Source organism: Pyrus communis, chromosome 13, assembly GCF_963583255.1.
Source record: "Pyrus communis chromosome 13, drPyrComm1.1, whole genome shotgun sequence".
NCBI classification, from domain to species: domain Eukaryota; kingdom Viridiplantae; phylum Streptophyta; class Magnoliopsida; order Rosales; family Rosaceae; genus Pyrus; species Pyrus communis.
In genome coordinates this window covers 23,748,264-23,760,419 of record NC_084815.1, presented here as the reverse complement: position 1 = coordinate 23,760,419, position 12,156 = coordinate 23,748,264, and the positions used below count along the sequence as shown (strand labels likewise).

The following is a 12,156-nucleotide window of genomic DNA, read 5'->3' as shown; positions in this document are numbered from 1 at the left end:
GTTAACGGAGGAGGCACTTTTCGCATCCTTAGAAATGTAACTAATGTCAATATTTTTGGAGAACTGAATGTTAATTAAAATATAAACACCCTCATTTTGAGTAATTAGCTCTAATTTTATGATGATGTTTACCAACTCCAATGGTTGAAGTTTATGTATTTGGACATATACATGAACTACTGCCTCTTGGCTGTATAGTTCCGCCAAAGCACTCGGACAATGGATATTGAGCATACTTCTGGTCACCTTGTAACTTGTTGATTTTGCAATGCCTCCAAAGTTCAGCACATCTTAGTTCGTGTGACATTGAATTGATAGATATCAAGCAGATATTCTTTTGATCCCCTTGAAACTTGTTGTAGATTTTCGGTCTCCTTATAACTTGTTGGCTTTGTATTACGTCCAAAGTTCAACATGTCTTGAGTTTGATTGGATTAGGACTTTCCTTTTAATAGTTGGATTCTCTTCTATTGCTTCTACTCTCCTTTCCTTCAGATCTCATTCATTTAAACTCCATTAAACAAAATCTCAAGGTTCTATTTCTTCTTGATTGAGTTTTTAATGCTGTGGATTTCTTCTTCCTTTCTTTTTGCTTTCCACTCGTACTCTTACAAAAGTAGGAAACATTATCATTTCAGCTGCTTTTTTATCAATCTGAATTTGCTATGAGATTTACTCTGATCAATTATTATAGTTTTTTAGTCTTTTGTGCGGACGTCTCAACGAGTTATTACTAATCTACTCATATTATAACATTTAAATTTATATCCTAGTTCATAACAAATTAACCTTGTTGTCCATAACATGTGAACAAGTAACCTCACAGGATATATAATGTTTCTCATAAATGAGTACCCTTAGTGTCATGTTTGGGATTTCTTATCTAGAATAAGAAGAAGTGCTTTTATTATAATCACGTATAACTTAACATGAAACCCAAGTGCTTTTAAATTTTATGTCAAACGTAGTAGTAATAAGCAATTTTAATTTTTACACACTTTTAACCATTCAAGTAGTCCCAAATGGCCCCTCTCATTCACATATTTGTTTGTTTCTTAATCCAATTCTGAACTTTTGATTAAGTTTTTCTAATTTTGAAATCAAGTGCACTAGTGCTGGCCTAACACTCATTCTGGGGTAGGAAAAACGCCACCTTTCTTGGAAAAGAAAGCAAAAAATTGGGCTAATCCAACCCATCACAGTGAAACTTCGAAAAAAAAAACCATCAGCGTAAAAGATTAAAATTTGAATTGAAACAAAACCAGTTCCCACCCCCCCCACACGGCCCTCCCCCCCCCCCGGGGGGTTTGGTTGTGGTGCCCTAATAAGTAAGCAGTTCGCCTCCTCTCCTTTGCACATCTATATGCCCTAAAACAACGCCCGCTGATTCCGAGAACCCAGAACTCAACCTGGCCTGGGATCTCTCCCGGCACCGGGGCCTCTAATACCATTTGTCAGCTCAAAACCAGAGGACTGGATACATCACTGTGTCTCCTGCTCCAAATGCTAAGCCACATTTGAAAAAAAAAATAGAGACAGAGGGAGGGAAGGAGAGAGAGAATGACCCAGCGGATAGGAGCCATTTTGGTGTCGGTGATACACTGCCGATGAGTATATTCGGTGCAACACCACCGTAATTAACTGATTAAAGCATCCCCAACCCACCGAACTATTTAACTATTTTGGAATTGCTGCCCAACCAAGTGTTAGAGCTTCGAAAAATGGGCCAAACCTCATTCACAATATTTGATTTCCTTTCATTCTGTTTTTGAATTCACTGCTGAGATTAATACTTTTTGGAGACTAAAAGCACTGCGGGAACAATGCTGCCGAAACTCAAAGCCTGGAGTGTAACTTGTGGTTCAACCGTTCAGGCAGCGCCTGGGCATCCCGTACTCTATCAGTTAAAAGCGGAGTGATATGTCACTGTCTCTAGCTCCAAAGGGTAAGCAGCATATCAAGCTAATTATTTGTCTATGTTCTTTTTATTTTTATTTTTTTAATTTACCGTTTTAATAGTTTACTTGATTTGTGATTGTTTGATCTTATACTGCTGATTTCGATTTCTTTGATCTCGAATGCGTGGTTAGAGTAATTGTTACTGTTTGCTAGTTAGGATAATTGATATGATTCGGTCATTAGGGTAATTGACACAATATTTTTTTTTTTTGCTTATAAAAGGGGACCAGTTGGTGGCTTGGTCACAACAGTCCATATTTCCAGGGGTTAGCAAGACTTATAGAGATATTTCAGCCTTCCCCTGACCACCATGATGTGATTTACCAGCAGGTAATTGATACAATTCGATGGTTGGTACATTCGATTTTGGTCATGAAATGTGTAACAATATGACAAAACATGTGGGGAAGCAATGACGAGAATTTGCGGCGTCAACGAGGAAAGATGATCTAGGTTCCTTTGTTTCATCAACGATGTTAAAGATGGCGATGATTGGTGAATGCGAGTATCGAATCTAATAAACATTCACATGCCGACAAAATTAGAAAAGACATTGTATTCGACAATTTATCAACAGATAAAAGAAAACTAATTAATTAAGTATCGACAAATATTTAAAAAAAAAAGTCTACCTGACAACGCGTTGACAAAATAAGAGAATCGGCACATATGAGCCTAATATATAGGAGCTGATTCTGATTGCACACGGACAAAATCAAAATTTTCATCTCCATAGTTACGTGTAACGTCTAAGTGAGTGATCTTCCTAACCTTTACTGTTCCATGGAACTTGCAAATGACATGAAATGGTTCATGACCGACCTTCGTCCTTGTGACTAGAAATGGTTTGTGGCAGGCTTGTCTTAGATATCTCATGATTTCTCTTAACAAAAGCAGTATGCATGATGCATCATTCTGCTTTTCCACAACATCTGTTATTTTGTTTTTGGAAAGTTAATTCCAAGTATTCTAAAAAGTACTCGTTCTACGTAAAAGTAAAAACTGCTTCTGCATAATTTTTACACAGTAGAGTAGCAACACGAACAATAACATTGGAGACAACTTGATCGTTTCCGATTGAAACACCTGCAGTTTAATTCCATGCAGGAGCAGAATACGTTGATACTTTGCCCTCCCAAAGGGAGCCAGTGACCAATACAAAACATATCAGCCCTTCGAAGAGGGTTAAAGTTTCCGGTAATTAAAAGATAAACACCCTCATTTGAGCAACTAGCTCTCATTTTATGACGATGTTTACACTATATTATCATATATATAGTCCTTTATGCAACCGTGGATGTTAAAGCTTTTGTATTTGGACATAAGCACATCAAGCAAACTTTCAATTTCCTCATAACTTGTTAGTTTTGTATTACCTTCAAAGTTTAGCTGGTCTTGGGTTCATCTGGCATCAAATTTATGGATACCAAGCAAGTGTCTCGCCGCCGTATAACTTGTTGGCTTTACATTACATCCGAAGTTTAGCAGGTCTTGGATTCGACTATCATCGAACTGATAGCTCAGGAGACGTATTTTATCCTTGTAACCTGATGGCTTTGTGTTGCATCCAAAGTTCATCATGTCTTGGTTATGGTGGACATCAAACCCATAGATATCAAGAAGACTTGTGATTACCTTGTAACTTGTTGGTTTTGTGTTTAATCCGAAGATGTCTTGTTCGAGGACTTTCATTTTTGTAGTTGGATTCTCTTCTTCTTCTTTGCATTTTCTATTTTTTTTGGCTCTCTTTCATTTAAACTCCTTTAAACAAAATCTCGTGGTTTTGTATCTTCTTGATTGAGTTTTTAATTTCGTGGATATCTTCTTCATTTTATATTAGGAACGTAGAACATAGTATTAAAGAAAAAATAAACACACTAATCACACAAGATAATAATGTCAAATTATGAGAATCGCCCATCTCAAACAAGAGTACTTGCGTGAAATAGGGTGGTATTCCAAATTAACCACTCGTTTACGGTTTACTGCATGTGTTAACTTTCTCACATAAACGTCGTATAATTATTAATACAATGATGACATTATAGAATTAGGCAAGTTATTCTGGTCTAACATACTGATGTCACAAAACAATCATACACATCAGTCGAAAAGTCAAAATAAATAACAAAATAAAAATGATAAATTTGAAACACTGCTATCTTACCGTCTGTGTCAGGTAAATCCTTCTCCGTCTCACATGGTTAATGTCCAAAAGGTAGTATATATATCAAGCCGCACACGACAAATCACCATTCAGTCAACGCCAACCGGCCGCTGAGTTTAGAAATTAGAATCCCATGGCAATCCAATCATCCAAACTACGAAATAAACTCCCCAATCCCACCCTCCACGTGTCAGATCTTCCAATCCAACACGTCATCAAACGGCAGTATTGCAAAAGATTTTTCAGTGCAATCGCACAAAATAAGATACCATATGTTACTATACAAATTCTAAAACATATGTATTAAAAATTTAAAAAATTTAAAAAATAAAAATTTTCACAATTTATATAAAAATACGTAATATTCCACTTATATTCAAATTTCTCATCTGTCACTTCCAAATCAGTTTCCCGATGAAATCACATCTGTTGGAGGGAATATTCTTGGTTTACAGCTAGATCCATGGCGTCGAATTCTCCGAGCCCTCGTTGTTATAAAACCCTCGGCCGCATACGATTCGACCACCTTAGAAGAGAAGCTCTGCAGCTTGTTTGTTCATTTGGTTCTTCAAGAAGCCCAGGAAACGCAGTAGGTAGAGAGAAGCTTGGAAAACGCCATGCCTTCCTCCCACTGTAAGCTGCCAACGTTGCTCCAACGATTAAATTTTTTCTTCCAATTTTAGCATCTTTTTTTTCTGGTGATGGTGTGACTTTTTCAATGTTTGTATGTGTATGATTACTGGTTTTTTTTTTTTTTTTTTTTTTTTTTGCAATTTTGTTGGAATTAAATGCAAACTTGGAACCAAAGAATGATTTTTTTGCTCTTTTTTAGAGTTTTAATTGTTGATCGTGTGAGTTTTGCAATATTTGTGTGTGAATGATTACTGGGTTTTAATTTTTTTTCTCTTCAGTTTTGTAGAATTAAGCTACAAACTTGGCTCCAAAGATTGAATCTTTGCTCTTCTTTTAGAGTTTTAATTGTTGATCCTGTGAGTTTTCCAATGATTTTATGTGAATGATTACTGGGTTTTGTTCAATTTTGTAAAAAAAAGTTTGATTCTTTATTTTTTAGGTGGTGGCTGATATGCTTCTGATATTGGTTTTCTCTTCTGTCTTGTTTGCCCGTGGCAATTGCTTGATTGGGCCTGTTTGATTCGTTTGAAGCTTGCATTTGATTTGTTTGAATTCAATTTGGTGGTTTTAGAGGATATTTTCTACCTTTGCATGTTGGGGAGTTCGAATTTTAGTTGGAAATTTGCCTTGAGTGTTTCCAAATTTAGGAAAATTATGTGTAGGTATAATGCCAGGTTGTTATGTGAATGCTATTTATAAGTAGGCGTTTTTAGTTGAATGAGGCGATTGGTTTCTAAATGTGGCAAGGCACCGAGTAGTTTCTATGGCAAATGGCGATACATTGATTTCGGTTTGTATGTATGTATAGTGTTAAGACTCCGTATATGTTTATTCTCCAAATCATGAAAAATAAAAATACTGTGAGAATTTATATTAATTTTGGTGTTTTTGCATTTCACAGGCTTTGCTCCTTTTGTGTTCCTACTGCTCCTTGTTGGGTGTTCTGGAAGGCCATTCTATCCACTTCCTAGTAAAGCAGCTGATGCTACCAATAGACAGCCTCTACAAACTTATCGTCCATACAACGTTGCTCATCGAGGTTCAAATGGAGAGATTCCCGAAGAAACTGCTGCTGCATACATGGTACTTCATTCACTTGATGAAAAGCTGTTCTCAGTATATGAGTACTAAAACATTCATTTTTGCAGAGAGCTATTGAAGAGGGTGCAGACTTCATTGAAACGGATATCCTATCTTCTAAAGATGGTGTTCTTATATGCTTTCATGATGTGACCCTTGATGACACAACTGATGTTGCTGAACACAAGGAATTCGCAGATCGTAAAAGAACCTATGAAGTTCAAGGGGTCAACACTACTGGTTTTTTTACTGGTATGTGAAGCCCCTTTGCGTGCAACACTTTTTAAATCGTTAGTCTAACTGATTATCGATCACATTGGGTCGATGGGTATTTTTGTACATCCCTCTTTTAACTGACGATTGACCATACTTGAGCACCCAACTGATAAGTTTTGTTAGCTTACCACTACTTCCAAAATCTGATACCTGTATCTTTCTTTTTGTGATGTGTTTATTGCCAACTGCAAAATTAAAAGTTACTTTAACGGTATACAGTTGATTTTACACTAAAAGAACTGAAGTCATTACGAGTGAAGCAGAGATACCCATTTCGGGATCAACAATATAATGGTGAGTTCCTATCTCTGGTACATAACTCTGAATTTTAGCATGCATCTTTTATTACTTGCTGTTGCTGACTATTTGATGATAGAGACCTTATTTCAGCATCAGATTTCTAACCACTAATAGCTTTATCTTGTGGCCTTAAAATCGTGCAAGTACGATATTGTTAGTTTATGTTTTGAGCTTGATTGGGCATTTAGTTAGACCATCTGCTTAAGCTTTCCTATGAGTCATCTCACCATTTGAATCACGGTGCTAGTTCCCTATGTTGTTGTGTCGAATGTGCTATATGAAATATTGCTACACTTTCGTAATTTTTTTGCATTAAAAAACATATGTTCTATTTCCGAGTATAAGGTATTCATTTATATAGATGCAAATATAAAGGATGGTTGAGATATCATTTTCTGATGCATTCGTCAGGAAAATATCCTATTATTACTTTTGAAGAGTTCATTTCAATCGCACTGGATGCACCCAGAGTTGTTGGAATATATCCAGAGATTAAAAACCCAGTATTGATCAACCAACATGTAAGTATCCTGAAAGCTGATACAAATAATGGTTTCACAGAACATGATTAGCATTCTGACAGATATCTTTTCTCTTTTGCACGACACTTGCCTGATGCTTTAATTTATGACAGGTGAAGTGGGCAGATGGTAAGAGGTTCGAGGACAGATTTGTGGAGACACTTAATAAGTACGGATACAAGGGTTCATACCTATCAAAAAATTGGTTGAAACAACCTGCATTTATCCAGTCATTTGCTCCAACTTCACTTGTATACATATCAAATCTGACAGACTTGCCCAAGATCTTCTTAATTGACGATGTTACTGTTCCAACCCAAGACACTAATCAGGTGTGTTCTTTCTAGTGTTTTATCTCCCCGTGGACTACTTACGCAATATAGTTCTTCCTTTGACTTTTCAGTATTTAAATTCCTCACTAACTGACCTCAAATCTATGATGTGCAGTCCTATTGGGAAATTACTTCGGATCCTTACCTTGACTACATTAAAGATTATGTGGTGGGCATTGGACCGTGGAAGGATACGATAGTTCCTGTAGTAAACAATTATTTGCAAACACCTACCGATTTGGTCGCCAGAGCCCATGCACGTGACCTACAGGTAGATTTCTTCTCTGTTAAGACTTATCTGATTTATTTGGAGTAACGGGGTTATGAAAAAAATCTAGTCATGGTCATGAGTCCTTTTTCTTCGACATAGCATTTTTGTCCTGTATTAGTATAGTACTGTGTTGATTGCCTCTGCTATAATTTGGGAAGCCAGAATACGGTGACATGCCTGACAGGACCTACTCACAAAAGGTTGAATGACCAAAAAACAGAGACGTTTCTCTGTAGTCTAATTTTCTAATCTGTTACTGAGAGGTGTGGTTAATGGATAACCATAAGAGAAACCAATTTGTAATTGTTCAAGCACGACAGCTCGTTAGGATGTTGTATGCTATGATGTCACTTGGAACCCTAGGATGCGTATAATAATCTAAATGGTATGATTCAAGGCAACTCTTAGATTCGACAAAAACAAACATTGCATAGCTTAGGTGTTGCTTTTGACAAATGTATTGACCGGATTGATGACTTGAGTAGAGAACGAGTTGATAATTTTCTTTCTAAAATCCAGTTATACATCAGCAGCATGAAAATTTGTTTCCACTATTTACTATGGGATGCTGAAGAACTTTTCCTTTTCTCGTCAATCTGGTTTCCTGCGATTTATCTACTGAAATATGAATGCTTCAGATGCATGGACGTAATTCCTGTAAATTGTATTCTTACTTCTCCTTCAATTCCAATGCAGGTGCACCCCTACACATACAGAAACGAGAACTCATTCCTGCACTTGGACTTTCATCAAGATCCATATGCGGAGTACAATTACTGGATTAACGAGATCGGAGTCGATGGACTTTTTACAGACTTCACAGGAAGCCTGCATAACTTTCAAGAGTGGACCTCCTTCAATGAAAGTGATGACAAGAATGCATCAAGTTTACTGCACAAAATAGCATCAATGGTCTCTCCCTATAAGAAGGCGTGAGATCGATAGTACATTTTAGGTGTCACTTTGTCTTATTAACCTATGTGCAATTTCTGCAGACCACACCCCTGTAAAATTCTCTTAGAGAAGTTCGTTTCTCGGTTCAGTTAGAATCATGCCAAGTTAAAGCAGTTCAGTGAAATTCTTTGAAATTTCGTCTTCAAATTTCACTGTTGATCCAAAATGATCTGCACGAGCTTCGGTTTTTCGTGTTTACTTTACAATATATTTGGATCACAATTCGGAATTTTGAAATTTTCCATATGCGTTCAAGTTCAATCCTAATTGTTCGAATCATCAAATTTAAGAGTTTCTAACTTCGGATTTGATTTGGGTGTGCAAATGTTGAAACTTTTTGGACCATTTTCGGGTGAAACTTATAATTACCAATCCAACTTGCACTCGCGAGAAAAAACCATTATTGGTGAGATGCAAGATTCACTGCTTAGTGGTGCTTTCGTAAGAACCTTCCAAGTCTTTCACAAGTGGTGATAAAATCTTCATCTTCAACCCATTGTGTCTCATCCCCGGTTCAAACCCACCCTTTTAGTCTAGTTTAGAGTAGAATTATCGCTTGTAATTAGGGATGGCAACGGGACAGATTGGATTCAGATGTGCTATCCTTAATTGAGGATCCTCCTGACCAAGCTCATCGGGCCGTTGAAATTTTATCCAACGGTTATAATTATTATAACTTTTAGAGGTCCCCTATTTGTAGCCGTTGGATAAAATTTCAACGACTCGATCGGCTTGGTCAGGAGGATCTTCACCCTTTGCTCAGGAGAGGATCCTGATCCGCATTTTTTGATATGGGTCTAATGTATTGCACAGTCATAGGTAGGGTCTAATAAGTAGAGCAATTAAAGTGTCCATAATTTGAAAACAAAATTGCACCGACTGTCGTTGAATGTTTTATCATGACTCTTCCAGAATTAACATGGAACTTTAAATTACACATCAAATCTCATCATTTCATAAAAAACTCTCGTCTTTTTTAGTGCAAAATATATCGTTGTATTAAAAAAAAAAAGGTTACTCATCAAATCTCGTCATTTCATCAAAAACTCTATCCGACTCTTATTTTGAATTTTCCTCGCGATTCATGCAGATTAGTATCCAAATTTGAATTTGAATTCGCATGAAACTATGAGAACTATAAGTAATTTTACATGTTTTCTTTGAGTCATTTACAACAGTAAGCTTCATTTTTGCTGGTATTTGTTACATGATTCTAGTCTACATGATTCGTGAGCATTATACGTTGATTGTCTTATGTAAGTAATTGCTCAAGAGGCTTTTGACATTGATTGTGTTAGCTTCAGGGGCTTTTAACATTACTAAGATGGAGGCCTACATCTTACTGTTAGAATCATGTAAAATTACTTATTCCACCATGATAGGTAGTTCTTGTACAAGTACTTATATGGCAGGTAGTTCAGACTGTAAAAATACTTATATAATAGATAGTTTAGATTATAAAAGATCAGTTGAAATCTAAGTTTATGCCGACTAATATTATAATATGATATGTAGTTTAGCTTGTACAAGTACTTATATGACATGTAGTTTAGACTGTAAAAGTACTTATATAATAGGTAGTTTAGATTGTAAAAGATCAGTTGAAATCTGGGTTTATGCCGACTAATAGGGTACCTGAGTTGAAAAAAAAAATAGAAAAATAATATAGCTAATAGCGAGGGCCCCCAAGAGATTTATAGGTGTCCGAAATTTTGGAAATGTCCTAAATTAATTTTAGGAAATATGTGGTGCGAATAGAATGACTCTAACTTTGGCTTATAGCACACTGTTTTTTATGCAAAACCTTTGGATGTGATCATACCGATTATTAGGTCTTGAAACTATTTTTTATTGATTCTTAAAGTGAGAAAATAGAAAAATATATTTAAATTTAGGTTTTAAATCATTGATTACAAGCGTTTAAAAATGAATTATAATATATTTTGCACGGAAAAAATATATTTTGAAAAACACAAATATGATAGTTTGTTGTTATGGTAAGAGAAATAAAATAAACATTAATAAAATTAAAAATTAAAAAAAAAACTGAAAAAAAAAATTTGAAAAGGTAGGGATCGGTATGAAGATAGCGACTTGTTCTCCTAGTAGTCGCTATCTTCGTAGCGATTCTTTTCAAAGAGAATTGCAAACAAAGTACCGATCGTATCATTTTCTTTTTTTTTTCTTTTTCCATTGAATAGCTATAGTAGAGTAAAATAGTAATCACAATACAAAGTATCAACCTAACAACAAAAAGCGCTGACACATGGAGTTCTATTCATGGACCTAAATAAAAAAATAACTAAAAATTGGACTAAACTAATAGTTAGGCCATAAAATTGGGAAAGGGATCCTTTCTGGATCTCTTCCACCAAATACACCCAATCATCTAATTCGGACTCTTGAAAAAATATATTTTGAAAAACACGAATATGATAGTTTGTTGTTATGGTAAGAGAAATAAAATAAACATTAATAAAATTAAAAAAAAAAAAATTGAAAAGGTATGGATCGGTATGAAGATAGCGACTTGTTCTAATAGAAGTCGCTATCTTTGTAGCGATTCTTTTCAAAAAGAATTGCTCACAAAGTACCGATCGTATCATTTTCTTTTTTTTTCTTTTTTCATTGAATAGCTATAGTAGAGTAAAATAATAATCACAATACAAAGTATCAACCTAACAACAAAAAGCGCTGACACATGGAGTTCTATTCATGGACCTAAATAAAAAAATAACTATTCATGGACCTAAATAAAATTTAAAAAAAAAAAAAAAAAAAAAAAAAACTGAAAAAAAAAAATTGAAAAGGTATGGATCGGTATGAAGATAGCGACTTTTTCTACTAGGAGTCGCTATCTTTGTAGCGATTATTTTCAAAGAGAATTGCTAACAAAGTACCGATCGTATCATTTTCTTTTTTTTTTCTTTTTCCATTGAATAGCTATAGTAGAGTAAAATAGTAATCACAATACAAAGTATCAACCTAACAACAAAAAGCGCTGACACATGGAGTTCTATTCATGTATATATAAAAAAATATATACAGGTACGCATCATTTAATAACAACATGTTTCTAAATGCTTAAGGTAATCATTATCTTGAATTGATCAAAACTCCAAAAGACTCAAAAACAAAATTGTCAAACACTTTAATGTTTTAGCACATTCAATCACATATATTAAACATTAGTCCTTTCTATCAACTATATTTTTCTCTCAAGTGAGGCATTAATATATATATATATATATATATATATATATATATATATATATATATATTATATGACCCTTTATAACCAAATATATACCGGGATACTAAACCTAGTTAGAAACTTTTTTTATTTTTTTTTATTTTTAGTTTTACATATATTAAAATAAACGGTTAAATAACCGCAGGTAACATGTCACATCCCGGCCCGAGACGGATCACTTCCCGGGCCCGCTCCACCACCGTAGCACGATATTGTCCGCTTTGGGCTTACCATTCCCTCACGGTTTTGTTTTTGGGAACTCACGAGCAACTTCCCAATGGGTCACCCATCATGGGATTGCTCTAGCCCCTTTCTCGCTTAACTTCGGAGTTCCTACGGAACCCGAAGCCAGTGAGCTCCCAAAAGGCCTCGTGCTAGGTAGGGATGGGAATATACATTTAAGGATCACT

General features: G+C 35.3%; 1 protein-coding gene across 1 annotated transcript; it reads left to right on the top strand.

Moving 5' to 3' along the window:
- The first annotated feature begins 4,561 nt into the window (after nucleotides 1-4,561).
- On the top strand, nucleotides 4,562-8,750 carry LOC137712960 (glycerophosphodiester phosphodiesterase GDPD6-like). Its single transcript, XM_068452172.1, has 8 exons — nucleotides 4,562-4,759; nucleotides 5,661-5,842; nucleotides 5,908-6,091; nucleotides 6,335-6,409; nucleotides 6,827-6,936; nucleotides 7,050-7,268; nucleotides 7,384-7,539; nucleotides 8,236-8,750. The coding sequence occupies exons 1-8, from the start codon at nucleotides 4,744-4,746 to the stop codon at nucleotides 8,473-8,475; spliced, it is 1,182 nt and encodes a 393-aa protein (XP_068308273.1). The 5' UTR covers nucleotides 4,562-4,743; the 3' UTR covers nucleotides 8,476-8,750.
- Nucleotides 8,751-12,156: the final 3,406 nt, after the last annotated feature.